This window comes from Doryrhamphus excisus, chromosome 10 (assembly GCF_030265055.1).
Source record: "Doryrhamphus excisus isolate RoL2022-K1 chromosome 10, RoL_Dexc_1.0, whole genome shotgun sequence".
Classification (NCBI taxonomy): Eukaryota; Metazoa; Chordata; class Actinopteri; order Syngnathiformes; family Syngnathidae; genus Doryrhamphus; species Doryrhamphus excisus.
In genome coordinates, this window is record NC_080475.1 from 16,792,607 (window position 1) to 16,808,977 (window position 16,371).

The 16,371-nt window shown below is 42.0% G+C and overlaps 1 protein-coding gene across 2 annotated transcripts; it reads left to right on the forward strand.

Annotated features, from left to right (window-relative positions):
• Nucleotides 1-3,199: 3,199 nt before the first annotated feature.
• On the forward strand, nucleotides 3,200-15,794 carry edn3b (endothelin 3b). Of its 2 annotated transcripts, XM_058084765.1 has the most exons (5): nucleotides 3,200-3,305; nucleotides 6,087-6,180; nucleotides 6,280-6,472; nucleotides 13,362-13,520; nucleotides 14,151-15,794. In XM_058084765.1, the coding sequence occupies exons 2-5, from the start codon at nucleotides 6,129-6,131 to the stop codon at nucleotides 14,203-14,205; spliced, it is 459 nt and encodes a 152-aa protein (XP_057940748.1). In that variant the 5' UTR covers nucleotides 3,200-3,305; nucleotides 6,087-6,128; the 3' UTR covers nucleotides 14,206-15,794. The 2 variants fall into 2 exon arrangements, with proteins under 2 accessions (XP_057940748.1, XP_057940747.1); XM_058084764.1 differs by lacking the exon at nucleotides 3,200-3,305 and having other exon boundaries at nucleotides 5,901-6,180.
• The last annotated feature ends 577 nt before the right edge of the window (nucleotides 15,795-16,371 follow it).

A 16,371-nucleotide genomic window follows, 5' to 3' on the forward strand; every position in this document is an offset into this window, starting at 1 on the left:
GAAAATGAGGCTTTATTGATGGTTGTATGTATTTTTGCATTTTGTATGTTGGGACACCGTGGAATTATTCCAGTCAACAAGCAGGATCAAAGCTAGCAAACTGCTGTCAGTGCTGATCAAGCTTTTCATAAAAAGGTACCATTCAGGTGCATCATGTAACTCCTCCATGTTTGTTAAGTGTGCAGGAGTAGGGGGTGCATGGCTTCAGGGCAAATGTCTGAAGGGGTACGTGACTGTAAAAAGTTTGGGGACCCCTGCTGTAATGCCTCAAGAGGCGGGATGACTGCAGCATGCAGGTTTTTGAACAAATAATGAGCCTCAGCGAGTAAAAGGTCTACAGAGAGTCGTAGCCCATGTGACGTAACGACACGACTCCCCAGGACAACATAAATGACAAGAGCTTTATCAACAGGTTGGTCCTGAATCCAGTACCAACACCAAAGTTCTCCACAGTGGAAAATGGTAACAGTGAGCCTTGTGAACAATGACTCTATTTTGCCTGGCATGTACAGTATGTTTAGTCTTTACATAAAAAGACAAAATAGCTAAAAATGACAGCATGTAGAATATCTCTCAGTGGCCTCAGAGCTGAAGAGGGGCCCCGTATTGAAGAAGAAGAAGATAACATTGTGGTTGGTTGTCAAACATGCAGGGTTCATGTCTGAAACTGCCAAAGGATGACATACTTGTTTGCAAGATTTCAAGACAGAGTGTTATATAATGTCCTTGTGATTTGCTCTACATTTATCACGTGGTTGAAATATGAAAGCAGTGTTATACATTCTGCGGGAATAAATCATTATTTGCCCAATGTAGTTGTAAGTTTTGGACATTGACTTTCTTTCTCATTTCATGTTTTTCTATATTCTTACTTCATTAGATTCAAAATGCTCAGATTTGAATCGAAAAACTGAGCTGTATTATTTGGCAGTAAAAAAGTAATGATATACAATAAAACAAAGAAATTAATCACGTCATAGGACGAACTTGATGTTTTTACAGCACTGCTGAATTGCAATAAAATCACCATTTGGTGCACCAAAGCCTCACCGAATAGAATGTGAATACTTTGATGAACTTTCTTCTTGCAGAAGTTTCTAGCAATAATTACAGGATAATAATTACAGGATAATTACACTAAAGATAAAAACGAAGACATTCATGTCAAAATGTGTGGGTAGCAGTCTTTGAACATGCTGTATCATGACATTTACATACAGAACACCTCACGTTTTCAGTGGCGTGATGTCAAGCATATTTTACATTTTTCACTGCTCGAAGGCGGCAGAATCACACACAAGCAGCGATTAAAGGCAAAACATCTCCAGGAAGGACACTCAGAATTCGGTCAACTCCAAAGTCCAAACAAATGTTGCAATTCCTAAAGGACAAATGTCATATTTTGGGAAAACATCTGGAATGTAATGGATGTAATAAATGTAATGATAAATCTCTGTCTGTACAACAATACACGGGTAGCAACTTTCAGCCTTACTTGATTCTCTGATAAAAAATGTACACCAAATCGGTTAAGGTCACGGCAACCCCCGTTTAAAAAACAATTATTTTTCAAGTGAGCTCTAAGATGACAAGACGTGCCTCGGGGAAGAGACTGCACACAGTGATTTAGTGTGACAGGAGCATTATGAAAGAAAACAGAGTGGTCTTTATCCCGCTTCTGGCAAACGGGAGGCGCATTTTCCTGACAGGACAGGAGGTTCTGTTGCCGAATGCAAAAAATTTAATATTTGACCAAAATAAAGAGCATAAAAGTTGCAATAACACAGTTGATTGATTGATCTATGGACTCCATCCAACCTGTTGATGTCTTGGTGACAGAAAGCGGACTATTCCTTTCATTCTTCCTGCAATTAGTTGCTACAAGCATTGTGTTTGACTCATGTAACCTCTGTGGGTCGGGATGCTTCGCTTTCTCAATGATATGGCAGCATAATGTCTCCATATCCATGTACAGAACAGCTCCATTTATTGTTTTAAACACCTCCTTGTCAAGAGCGTTTACAACTTGGTCAGATTCCTGTGAAAAGCTAAATAAATGAAAACTGGTGCTTTTTTGCCCCAGCCACCCACCAGGACCTGATTAATCAAGTTCACTTTCCACTCTGACATAAATAAACACAACAGGCCAAGGTTTAGCTCTGAAAGCTAATTCCATTTAGGGTTTGGCTACTTTCCCAAAGTGGTCACAGTAGTCAAGAAAATTGGCAGAACCGCTCAGCAATAGGTATTGCTCAACCGTACAAAATGTATACATGCCAAGGACTTTGGTATTTCTGACAGTTCCCACAAGATGAACAGTATCCATTAGTATCTGAATGCAAAACAGATTGTTGTAAGCTGATATAGGGATATGATGAGGTCTAAGTAACGTGACTTACCTAGCACAAAATAGTCCAAAATCGGTTTTGGTTTTCCACCAGAAGTTCCCATTCGCATCCCCAAGGCAGGAACACAAATTTCATGTGAATGCCGTGGGTTAAACAGTCAGTCCACTTTTCAAAACCTCATGATTCGCCAAACAAGCACTGACAATAATATTGTTTATTAAACATTTGGGGGACAATAAACAATTCAAAATGAACCTGTATCATTTTGTGACTTAGTTAAATTAATAATTTTGTCCAGTCATATATTTTGTCATTGGACTTTCCTTAAAAATAATGTTATATTTTGTTATTGGACTTTCCTTAAAAATGTTAATCTCATTCGTCTTGTCTTTCGTGACACCGAGAGAGGCTACACTAGCATCCAGAGTAACCTCTGTAACTCTGCCTTGATCATATTCATTTCAACAGGCTTAAACCAGCAGCTCCTGCAATGTTAATACCACCCGTTTATTGTTTCTGGGCTCCCTACCTGCAAAGATTTTCAGGGATAAGTGCCTAAATGCCCAGACTTTGCAAAATCTAAATATTTTCCCATAAAATATTTTATGAAACTCATCAGACATGTTTCTCACAGCCAGCGCAGACCCAATGTGCCCCCCCGGAGAGGAAATGTCATATGGTGCCTCTCACATCAGCGATAGGCATTGTTTTTATACTCTTCAGTTTGTTGTGTGATTATTATGTTGGGCATTTTACCATGGTAGAACGCTGCTACTTGTCGAGGTTACTTAAAGAGGAAGTGCCCTTTTTGCCGGACTGCTGGAGGCAAGTACTGCTGAATGCACATACAACACAGAGAAACGAGGACCAGAGGCAGCAACATGTGCGGCATAGCGTAACGAAGAAAACAATGTGGTTTCCCCAGCTGTCTGCAGTCAGCTTAAGTACCTGGCAAAGGTAATCAACCTCAGGTGCGCCCAGCAGCTCCGCCTCCAGCCAGGAACAAGGGATCTGGAGCAAAAAGACCAACAAGGAGGAGACAGGGATAAATACTGTCATTTTGTGTACCTTTTTGTAAACCGCTACCCAGAATTGTGTTTGCCAAAATGATTGAAGTGAAATTGTGATAATGTCATAAGGCGTAGCTGTATGTTAAAATTATGCTCCCTCGACCAGGGGTGTCAAGCCTCTTCAAAAAGAGGGGAAGTAAAATATTTATACAGTACAATACAATATACAGTATGTATACATAGCATAGCCACGGCGGGCGAGTGGTTAGCGCGCAGACCTCACAGCTCGGAGACCCGAGTTCAATCCTACTCTCTGACTTTGGCTTCCTCCCCCATTCCAAAAACATGCTAGGTTAATTGGCGACTCCAAATTGTCCATAGGTATGAATGTGAGTGTGAATGGTTGTTTGTCTATATGTGCCCTGTGATTGGCTGGCCACCAGTCCAGGGTGTACCCCGCCTCTCGCCCGAAGACAGCTGGGATAGGCTCCAGCACCCCCGCAACCCTCGTGAGGATAAGCGGTAGAATGAATAGTAGAATGAATGAATACATAGCATAGCCACAAAACAACTAAACATATAGTATATAGTATATACCACGACACAAGACTGACTTTGTATGCATACGTACAAAGTACTACAATCAAATCTTGGTTATTTTGGTTTGGTTCCTTATCGGGTTCACTTGGGAGGCGACATCCGAGTTCGTAGGGAGGCCTTCTCCAGGATCCAGAAGCACAGCAGAGATTCTTTGTTTGTGAAGGAACTTGCTGTTGCTATCTGAGGCACAATGAGTTTGGGGAAAGGAATGCCCCACCACGAAAACCACCAGGCTGCCATTAACTCCCGAGGGACTTGAGACACTGAAAGGTATGGCATTCTTGGTAGCAGGAGCCATGTGGTCTTCGGGGGTTGCCAAGAACTGGGTTATTTGGATAACTTTATTTCGGGGTGCGCCATTATTTTTAGTAAAATGGCACAGGCCTTGTTCTATACAGTATAAATAGTTAGGAGTTTTGTCTCGATATGATGACCAACACTTGGTAAGGAAGTAGTTACACATGAATAAGCCCTTCAAGCAATAGCAATATAGCAATATAATACAATATACTAACGAAATGGCAGTCAGTCTAAACATTCATTCATTCATTTTCTATCGCTTTTTCCTCACGAGGGTCGCGGGGGTGCTGGAGCCTATCCCAACTGTCTCCGGGCGAGAGGCGGGGTACGCCCTGGACTGGTCGCCAGTCAATCACAGGGCACATATAGACAAACAACCATTCACACTCACATTCATACCTATGGACAATTTGGAGACGCCAATTAACCTAGCATGTTTTTGGAATGTGGGAGGAAACCGGAGTACCCGGAGAAAACCCACGCATGCACGGGGAGAACATGCAAACTCCACACAGAGATGGCCGAGGGTGGAATTGAACCCTGGTCTCCTAGCTGTGAGGTCTGCGCGCTAACCACTAGACCGCCGTGCCGCCCTCAGACTAAACATTCAAACAAAAAATGAAAATACAAAGACTGTGTGTGCCTTCTGACCATAAATGTATTGAATTCGTCTTTTCATCATTTTTCGTGTGCTAGCATCTTGCACCACTCCTGAACTTTCTCCTAACCATATGACCAACGACCTGTACAATCCTTGCCTGTAGACTTCATCCCCCGTCTTTTGACACATGTCCAACAATACAAATCATGAACAGCAGAGGGCATCCACAAACTCAACACGCACAAACACCTCAAATGAGCATGTAGACAGCCCCAGGCTGGGGTTCTTATGCAATAGGCTTGGGTGGTTTGGGTTGTGCATCTCTTTCATGCTGCTCAGTACTACTAATAATAATAACAATAATAAGAATAACGGAATGTACACCGCAAAATCAGTTTTGGATGTCATCAAAGATTTGGGCGAGTACACTTATCACTGCTTCAATGTCTAATTGTACTGTACTAACATCAATGAAATGATACAAAATAAATGTTGCCAAAATACTATTAAAAACCACATATGTATAAACTGTACCTGCTCATCATCAAGGAACTGAAAACACTCTCAGGCAACACTTCACCTTTGCCTGCAGGCAGGCTGGATCTTTTCCAGGACGCCTGTTCTTATATAACGTAGTACAGCACAACACTTAAAGGTTACATACTATTGCTTCAGCCGGTTTTCTATATTGTAACCGGTGCACCTATTGAACCTCACGAGTCCCCTCATTACACACCTAATTTGTAGCATCATAGAATATTACAGGGCTCAAGCCACAGTATGCTGTCATTATAGACAGTACCCCCCCCCCCCCAAAAAAAAAGTAACTATCTTTGCCATGCCATTAATACATCAACAGCGGCAGCTCAAATAGAGCAGTCTGTCTCACACATATTTGACGGAGGGGGTGGGACGAGAAGGGGGGGGGGGGGCGTGGGGGTGTACCCAAGCCTCCCCAAAACCCATCTATCTGTAATTTGAGGTTTTAGAGGGCGGGCTAGAGCGTCGCTCTTTACTCCACATAGTGCTTTGCTGAGAGCCTGCAGCACGAGGAGCACCCGCAGAGGGACTTTTAGTGTTATCTCCAGCATTACATGAGGGACCTTGGCATGAGGGCACAAATATGAATGGAGTAGTGGAATAACTCTTTCTTTATGCCTGCACATGGACATCTGTGGATTTTTACTATCTTTACGTGTTGGATTACTATCACCGCATTCTCCACAGGCTCTCCATTTGGGAATATTTAACACAACAAGGATATTTCCCATGCAGGCGAGAATCATGTTTTACAAAATCCTTGCATTGATTCTCTTACAAGGTTAGTCACACGAGCACCGCTACAAACTTTTCAAACAATTTCATTTTTCTCTCCTCCCAATTTTCTAGCCCTAATAAAATGTTTCCTGTGCAATGAAAGGTGTGTTGAGATGTGAGGCTTGGGTCAGTCCCGGAGCTGTCTCAGGCCACAGCACGGAGGCCACAGCGGCTCTAAGGAAGTCTGAAGCGTCGGAACCAAAGTCTAGATCTAAACGCTGCACCTGCTATTCCTACAAGGACAAAGAGTGCATTTATTACTGCCATTTGGACATCATCTGGATCAATACGCCTGAGTAAGACATGCCTTCTTTATATCTCTTACTTGATGCTTTTTGAAATACGGTAGCCCTCTGCCCTGAAAAGTATTTGCTTGTACTGACATGTGAACAACTTTATGTAATACCTGGCCTATATGTAGCTGCTACTGATACTTGGTACACTTGCTTTCTGCTGACAGCCTTAACAACTGACAGACATACTGACGTATGCTTATTCTTATACTGACTAAGTACAAAGTAGATGCATTGACTCATACCCTGGCCAGACTTTGAGTCCAAGTGACTCAAAAAAAGAATACTTCGAACTTGGCACTTTTCACAGGACCTAAGGATACTGAAAAATATTTCAGTTATATACTGTATATGTATAGGGAGTATAATATTGTCTTGTATGCTTTGGTGAACCAGTGGTGTTTGAGGCGTCTTTTTAATAAAGGCTTAAAAGAGCATTAGCAAGGGTAGAACACAGGCGGTGTGTTCTACACAAGCGGAATTGAACCATAAAACCAGATGTATAGCTCAGTGTCTTACAACTTGCAGGGGCTGGAAGGATCAAAATTAGCAGTAGACTGAAATACGAGTATTGAGACGGGTTGCTGGAGTCACTCAGCTTCCTCGCATGCCCTCGAGCAAAACACCAACTGCTTCCTGCAATCAGATGTGAGATATTTGTGAACTTACTCATACACTTTTACAACACTGGCCCAAAAATGCTCTCTGCTTTGTCAGTGGGGATTTGGAAGCGCAATTTAACGCGCCAAAAATTTGATTTGCGCAACTGACTTTGTGCCCCACAACTCGCTGCTGTGCCTGCCAGGCAAACATTTGAGCTAAACAGGCCAGTCAGTGATGCTGCAACCATCAGGTGCCAGACCAGAAAGTCCAGAAACCAGAGGCAGGGGCAGTTACTGCTGGAAACGCACTCACCTTTACACCACTTTCTTTCTTTATTGTCCTTATTTTCTCATAGCTGCTAGGAATGAACCCTCCTCTCGAGAGGTTTCAGGGTGTAACACATGGATAAGATGCAACATGGCTAATAAGACTTGGGACAATCTACAATGTTGGTAGAACTGTTCCAAACATCTCAATAAGCAGCAGGTACGAACAGACAAATTCCCAAGCTTTCCAGATATTACAATTTTATGGGTCGGTGGTGTGGAGCTTGCCAGGAGGAAAAAAAAACCCAAAGAGAGTAAAAGAGCACAAAGCTTAAAGCGAACTGAGGCTGATGGGTAGTCAGCCAATTCTTCATTTTCCTTTTGACAATGCTCGATCAATCACTCTGACAACTTTAGTTTCCCTTGTTTCAGAGACATGGAGGTGTACTTAAGAACCGACTTTTTCTTATTCCTAAAATTGCAGAGTTGACCTAACCGATGGTGTAAAAACACGCCATGTTGTTTGGGTTCTTCAAAGGGATACAGTCTAAGGACAAGCAATTATTCATTTCTAGTGTAAAAGAAGTTGTTAAAGAAATGGACAGATAAATGTTGGCCAGTTGGCCCCTTCGGAAATAAGGAAATCATGTGTATAGTCATCGCTACAGTTGAACATCATGCACCCCCCCCCCCCCCCCCCCCGCCAACCCCCTTCCGAGCACAGATAAAGGATGTCAGGGAGTTGCACCTTGACTGACAAGCATGCTATAAGGTACTTCTGGGATGCAAATTGGTTAAATTGTTGTTGTTTAATCAGGCTGCTATCATACTAGGTTGAACGGGATTGTTGGATAGCGGAAGCAGTCTGTCAATCAGTATGGATGGATTATTGAATCTTTTATTCTATGAAAAAATAGAGTCAGTATGATACATCACTATTTAGTCACACGAGGGCAGTGACTTACCATGAAATCATATGGGGACATCCTGCCAAGTGGACAGGGTGTTTATGGAATTTGGAAAAGGACATACCAAATAGAACATACATGGTACTCTTGGCTATGTCTGGGACCCATGCAGGGATACCCCACAAGTTACATGGAGTTACACTGAGAACCACGAGACAAAGATTATACAGATAGATATACACCAAAATCTAAGGAAGTGTATTTGAAACACAACATCCCTTTTGGCAGAGGCTGATTCCAACTGATTACAAGCATCAATCTGCCTGTCGGCTAATGCTGGACCCAAGGAACCACTGTTATTATTTACCCCTTGACCAGTAAGACCACCTTATCACCATGCTTGTTCCTGCTTCTCATCCACGTTCTGTAACCTTTTTCAGCAAGACAGAATTAAGAAGGTTTTTTGTGCTCTGTTTTCATTTGCCAAGACTGCTGTAGGGTATTCTGCTAAACAGCACAACTTCTTACCGTCTAGCAAGTCAGGACAAATTGACATATTTGAACTGCTTTTGCTGGATATTGACATAAAATTCCATATTCATGTGAAGACAGAGTGTGCCTTTGGAAATGCAGCCCTGTGATCAGAAATTATTTATTCCTCTTTAAGTAAAGCTTTCAAACCGCTGGCCGCAGATTCTGTTTTTCTTTATTTTTATTACCTTGGGTCACTTCCCAAGAGTCCCCTTATTGCTTTAAAATGTATTGTACTGCAGGTTTCAAACATATTTCCCTCTCAACACTTTACCACAGGACGAAGAACCACATGATTTTCAATATAATGCGGTTAACCGCCCGCATTTTAGGCCATTAAACACGCCGTGCTGCACTGACCCAAGCTTTACCGCTTTACATGCACCATCACGTCAAAACCATACGCTGCATTGTTGCAACATTCCTGACTTTGTGGGTTATTTTTGGGTGTTTTATTTGTGTTTTATTATTAATTCTAAAAGGTGGCAGTTATTTTAATAACATTTGTTTGGTTTATTTGCTTCAGACATGCTTAACAAGTTATACTATTAAGGAACATCATGATGATATGTAGAATTCCACACTGGCATCAGGGGTCAGTATGTTACTGTAGTGTTTGCTGAGACAAGCACCAGTCTAGATCACCAGAACAGCAGGCTTTTATTGCAGGTATTGATTATCTCAAAACAGGCACAATAATTCGTAACTTGGGCTATTGTTACCACCCGTAACCCATGCCAAGCAAAAACTCAAAACCGCCAACGTCACTTCCTGTTCTCCCTCTATAGACAAGTTTGTCCCTCACGCCAGATAGTATTCAAGCGAGTGGAAAACAGATCTGTTATGGCCGAGATCTGTGTTGGGAAAAAGTGCCCCTCTTCTGTCGCTGCTGGAGGTTTTAACTATTTTGTCCCTTTCCTGACCACAATTTGGGATCACGAGATCACAATAGCCTGTTGACACCCTCAACTTGAAATCGGGCCGGCGAGAGGTCTCATTGTCTCAATGGACTCATTGAAGTTACAAGTGCCAACAGCCACTAGCAAGCCAAGCTAACCTTCTAACTGCTGAAGTACACAATTGCCGGTGGACAGGAAGTGGAGCTAGATATTGACACCATCGGTGCACGCATTCCACTGTATGGTAAAATCAACACCACAGCTGTCATCATCATTAAGTACAAAACTTGCACTGCTGAAACCGGGAAAGAAGCTGAAATGTGCAAATGTCCATATGAATGAGCATCTGACAAAACGCAATGCTGACATCGCCAAGAAAACATGAAACTTGAGATAGCAGCGAAAGACTCAAGGCACTTGGAGCGCCAACTGCAAATTCAAATCAAGCTAAATGGAGAACCAGAAGAGGCCATAGTGCTTGCTGCCAAAGATACAGAGGATTTGGATGAATATTTAAAGATTACATCACCATGACAACAAGAGACATGGAGGATACCACTCCTGAACAAAAGAACATGAAGGCTCATCTCGATTTTTCCAGAAAACATCTAGACTATCCCCATCTTGACCGCCATAGCAAAGATGTTATGCTTTCTGGAGTGTCTGTGAATGGACCTCGCATGAGTGTTTTTTTAAGGAGACGTGCTTGCGAGGTGGAGATATTGTACATCCCTATTAATAATACATATTATATTGTCTAAATGCCAGCATCAAGGCGACACATGTCGAATTCACCGATGTGGGAACTCTGATACTATAAAATCGTTGAAAATACGATGAGACCATTCAAATTAGTTTCGATCACTGTCTTATATCAACTGCTGATGTGCAGATGTCCTCTCAGTATGCCAGTCTTGTAAATCTGATCCTGTTGTTACAAGAAAGCATCAACCTGATTGGACTGAGAGTAATAGGCTTTTGACCAAATACCTGCTCAGCCTGTTCAGCCTGAAGTGGTCGAGGTTAAGAGCTCCGTGGAAATTTTGACAGCCACTGTCAACCTTTCCTCACATTGTATTGATTATAAATTATGACTGGTAAGGATGACTATCTCCCTCAGTATGCTGTGTAGTGCCTACAGGCAAGGCAGCAGTTCCGGATTCTTTACCTCTTGACTCCTCTCTAACCGATGAATTGTAGTATACCTGCCAGAGAAGAACAATAAACCACCTTTGGTTCCAAAAAACAGCCGTGCAGATGTGGAGGCCTTTTTCCTCCGAAACATTTCCATCTAGCATTAGTGGTTTTATTTTGTTTTGCCATTGTGTGTTTTTGTCTAGCCAGTTAAAATTCCACACAGGATTTGTAAACACTGGGAGAGAAAGAAAAAGAGAGAGACAGAGGGGTGAAAGCGGTATGGGTGGCGGGGGTGGGCGGAATGGCGCTATGTTCAACACTTTACCTTGTAACGTGAGAAACACCTCTTCCACAAGCTCATGGGCTTTGTGCTATTTGGACAGCCTGATCTCATGAGAATGAAGTAGTATTTGGGTCAAAATACGCTACAAAATGCAATTTGGATTTATTCTGGGGGTGACATACGGCGGGCAAAGTGAAATAACCAATACCTAAGACTGTATATCTTATATAGGGTTGTCCAAAGTCTGGCCTGGGGGGCACTGGGGGCACACAGATGATTTTAGTTGGTCCATGACATTGAAATAGAATGTCCCTCATCAAAATATTGCGATGTAGGCTGTTTTTTCCTTTAAATAATAAAACTGTTTGGCATTATCCGGACCCACACTGTAAATGTTTTATTGTGCTTAATAGTCAAGCAACCAACCAAAATGGCATCCTTCAGTTTTTCTCTATGTGGAATGTGAAAAAGTGTTTTTGCACGTTTGTCACACTTAAATCTTTCAGCTCAGCAAACAAATGTCAATATTTACAACACAACTGAACACGAAATTATGGGAGGATCCAAACCTACATGGCCCTGTGTGAAACCTAATCACTCATTGGGCCATCAACTGCAATCAAGCTCATTATCTATTATTACAGTGAGTCTCTTGCATCACTGTGGAGAAATTCTGGAGGGTTTTGGAGCATGAACCGACTTTTGAAGGTCATGCCATGGCATCGCAATAGGATTCAGGTCAAAATGTAGACGAGGCCACTCTAAAGACTTCAGTTTGTTTCTCTTCAGCCATTCAGAGGTGGACTTGCTGGTGTGTTTTGGATCATTGTCCACAGCCCAAGTTTGTTTCATCTTCAGGTCACAAACAGAGAGCCAGACATTCTCCTTCGGGATCCTTTGGTAGACAGCAGAAAACAGCCCCAGACCACCACACTACCACCACCATATTTTACTGTTGGTATGATGTTCTTTTTCTGAAATGCGGCGTTACTTTCACGCCAGATGTAATGGGGCGCACACATCTTCCAAAAGTTCAACTTCAGATGCGGTTGTGTCTCTCCTTACACTGTTATTTCACCATTTCATTGTGCGAGTCACTGCACGCGTGAGTGGCAGAGCTAATCTGAAGCGGATGCTGTCCTCCACACAGATGCACGGCAGACAGGAAAGAACCAAGTGTAGCTCTGCTACCTCGTAGTACCTGCCAACATGTCTGTGAATTACTTGAAAAAAGGCTGCTGACAATATCGACAGTCAAACGACTCTGATAGTTAAAGCATGTGTGTGATTGAGAGAGAGTGTTAAAAACTCAATTCACTTTTATTGGACGGAAGCACGCCAAGGTGGATGCTGGTTAGGGCAATCACGTTTTAACACAGGGCCATTTGGCTTGGATTTTTCTCCTTTAATAATAAAAAGTTTCACTTAAAATGATTTATTTTGTGTTCAGTTGTGTTGTCATTGACTAATATTTAAATTTGTTTGATGATCCGAAACATTTAAATGTGACAAATACGTCAAAAAACAAAAAGAAATCAGGAATGAGGCAAACATCTTTTCATGGGTTTTCTCCGGGTACTCCGCTTTCCTCCCCCATTCCAAAAATGCATGTTAGGTTGATTAGCGACAAATGGTCCATAGGTATGAATGTGAGTGGGGACAGTTGGTTGTTATGTGCCCTGCCATTGGCTGGCCACCAGTCCTCGCCTGAAGTCAGCTAGGGTAGGATGGATTGAATATATTTCAGTGGAAAAACAAATGGGGGTGGACGGCCATATATCATGTGGTGAATGCTAATAAATGCTAAAATGGGCCTTCCATCTCAGTGTGCTTCCTGTATTTTACATTCATGAGCCCCACATGATGTGGTCTGACATGGAGTCATGTGTTGTGAATTCACTGCAGGTGGGGGAAACATTTATGTAGCAGAACATGTGTTTTATCTAAATGGACGTTAGAAACACTAAATAGATTTTGCATAAATTGCCTCCATGTTGGGGAAATTAAGTTATGGTTAACTTAAGTATGGTTAACCTTGGGTTGAATTTAATTCAGCTTTCATATACACATAGATTTGGGTCCTGCTTTTGTTTTCCTATATCTGAATTCCATCAGGCATATTTTAGCATACACGCACTGACGCATACCTGATGCACAGCTAATACAGTCGCTATCATATGTGGTTCATTTATCATGTCTTAGAATATTTGTGTATTTGTTTTGGCACATTCACCAAAGTGACTTTTTGTTTGTGCAAACCTCCAGACGCACGGTTCCCTATGGAATGTCAAGCTACCAAGGAGCTCAACGACTCCGACGTGCCGTTACTGGACAGCCAAGTGAGCATGAGCAGACAAACACTCAGCGTTGCGTTTGTGCTTCCCTTGATGCAGACCCAGAGTGCCATCAATTTTGTCAGCCAAGGTCAGTCTCATTTTCTTTTCACTTTCTCAGCTCGCTATTAAGTCATCTACTGGCTAGTCATGGAGTCATTTGTAAAAGACAATTGAATGCAACCATGGGTTGTATTTAGTAACCTTACGCAATATCAAGTATGGTTTACTCACACTTAGGTTACAATGAAACCACAATCTCACAGTCCAAACTGAAAAAAATTCCCCCCAAATCCCAAGATGGAATGTAAACTTTGCACTCATCCATTGAAAGTCCAAAATATTCAAGTGTGTCTAAACTAAATATGGATGAAAGGTCTGCCAACAGAGCTCACCTTTGATGTACTCAAGGAGGAATGTTGCTTTAGTGCTCACGTGCATCGACACGCGTGATTTATTGCAACATAAATACCAGCTGTGGTCAAGAACGATACTTAAAGAAGCTATAGAAATATGATGTGGAAGCATTACCAGTCGTGTTCGACTCCTTCTTGAAGCAGGACATAAAAAGGTGCATATAATGTATACTTTAAGGGTTGAGTGTGGCTGAAAATACCGTCATTTGTGAATGAATTTTTCAATGTTAAAAGTGATTTTTGCAGTGATTGAGCATTGAAGTGAACTTTGGGTGCTGATTTGATTTTCTGTCTTCCCATCCAAGCTCCCCTCGCCTTGGACCAAACAGGAGTCTTCACAGAGTCCCAGGGCCCGGCTGACAGTTGGACACTTCCGATTCTCCTGCTGTTTTCTTCAGGGAGCACATCCTTTCCTTGTCTTCAGCCCCATCATTCTCTGTTTGGCACACTTGCTTACACAGGTACACTCAGTCAAGGAAAGAACTTTGGAGTTTAACACTGACGACATTCCTGAGAATCATAACTCTTGGAGCAAGTTCCATCAGGCCGAGTGATTGTAACAACTCTCAGCAAATTCGATACAGATCCCTGGAGGCTATCCTTCTTTTGTTCCCTCCTCTGAGCCGCCTAAGCATTGCTTTCACCTTGAAAATATCCTGTGACCTTATGCTCGGCTCATATCTGCTACCATATTGTGGACTACTCTGAGACTCTGTGCTGTATCAATATACTAAGGATGGATGACATTTCTACAAAGATGGCGGAAAACAAATGTGCCAAGGAAGGAAAGTACCGGAGCAAGGCAAAATGATGAGAAATAAATAATAAGGAAATCTTATATATCGCTGTGTTCTCTGATGACCTTTTCCACAGAAATAATGTAAAATATACAAATAATATGGATTTGAAAATGCTCTGTTTGCAAGAGGAAACTTATGTTATGTTATAATATATTTCAGCTTTATTTGAATTGGGCCAGCAAGAAAGGGGGCAGTGTACAGCTAACCAGAACTTTGAGAGAGATGACTAGAACAATGGTTATGCATAGGTTAAATACTGAAAAGAATGTGTAATGCCTACATTATGGTAAGTATTTATTGGATTTTCCCAATTGATAACAATTATAAATGCACATTTCCATTACAATTGGATGACCTTGGGGATTGCAGATGAGGATGTGGCCACAGTGTAACAAAACTGGTTTATGATAATGTTTCTAAAACTCCTGGAAAGACACCAGCAAGGGCTTGTATGTGCAATGCTTGTTGAATTACTGGAGGGCATTACTTACATGTTTCTGTCAAGATGGACTCCCACTTTGAGGCTGGAGGAAAATGTGTTGCCCAAGGGCTAAACGGACTGTGGTTCCAGAACTTGGAATTCTAGGTATCAAGCTTATCCACCAAGGAAAAAAATTAACATACAGGGAAAGCGGGGTGGCTATATTCCCTTTAGTCTGTAGGTCTAGAATTCCTTTCCGGACGAGTACTTCAACCCTTCCTCCACTGTGCCTTACTACTATGGCTCCCTTGTCCACTTTTAAAAGTAGATAATTGACAAAGACAGAGCAAACTATTGATTTATTTATCTTCAAATACTACAGTGCTGACAATAGTAACTGGATGTTGTCTTTTTTTTGTTTTTTTTTTTACCTTTTTTGTGCTCCATATAATTCGGAGAAGGCGAGCGAGAAAGACAGAGAGTGAAAAGGAGCACTAGCACAACTGTTGTAGTGGGTTGGCAACCTTATTCTGGGGTTACAGTCTTGATGTATATTTATGATAATTTTGCCAGATTTCTTGCCAAGGGTCCATAACATTTGGAAAAGTATTCAGTATGCACAGAAAGTTATAAAAAAAAAAGAAAGTAGCTGTTGGATGTGTGTGCATCCCTCAACATGGCTTTGAAAGTGGCCCCAAAACATGTATACTGGAATAACATTTTAAAAAGTAATGCTTTTACAATAATAAAGGGAAAATGAAATGTACACTGCTGTACATTTGTTGTGTTACACACCACACAGAACTCCACCACAAACATGCAAACATACAAGGATGGATGATATGAGGGGACGGCGCCCCCGAGGTGTGCCTTGCTCAAGGGCTCCTTGACAGTGTTAGCGCAGGAAGTCTTCATTGTCAAAAGAAAACCTGCCAAGCATCATGAGCCCTGAGATACTTGAACTCCTCCGCCTGGGGCAGGCCCTCCTTCCCAACCCAGAGGTTGCTATCTACCCTCATCTGACTGAGAATCATGGCCTCGGATTTCGAGGTTCTGAATCTCATTTCAGGAGCTTCAAGGAGAGCAAAATCTTGTGCGAATGTATCAGTGACCACCGACGTCACCAGCTGTGGTTTTCCCTTCTTGACATGATATCAACATAATTCTGTTGTTGTGTATGAAGGCTACAGAAAAAAAAGTGCTGGCACAGCTGATCATCAACGTCATATCGGATTCTTTCATGGTGAAATTCAGTGTTATGTCCTGTCGAAATGTTCAAGTCCAGCCATCCATGCACGTTTTCCT

Bases quoted from the DNA above. Each gene is read 5' to 3' on its own strand.
- edn3b (XM_058084764.1), top strand. From the start codon at position 6,024: ATGGACATCTGTGGATTTTTACTATCTTTACGTGTTGGATTACTATCA. The intron at 6,473-13,361 runs GTAAGACATGCC...GCAAACCTCCAG, and splicing joins ATCTGGATCAATACGCCTGA to ACGCACGGTTCCCTATGGAA. The intron at 13,521-14,150 runs GTCAGTCTCATT...TTCCCATCCAAG, and splicing joins CATCAATTTTGTCAGCCAAG to CTCCCCTCGCCTTGGACCAA.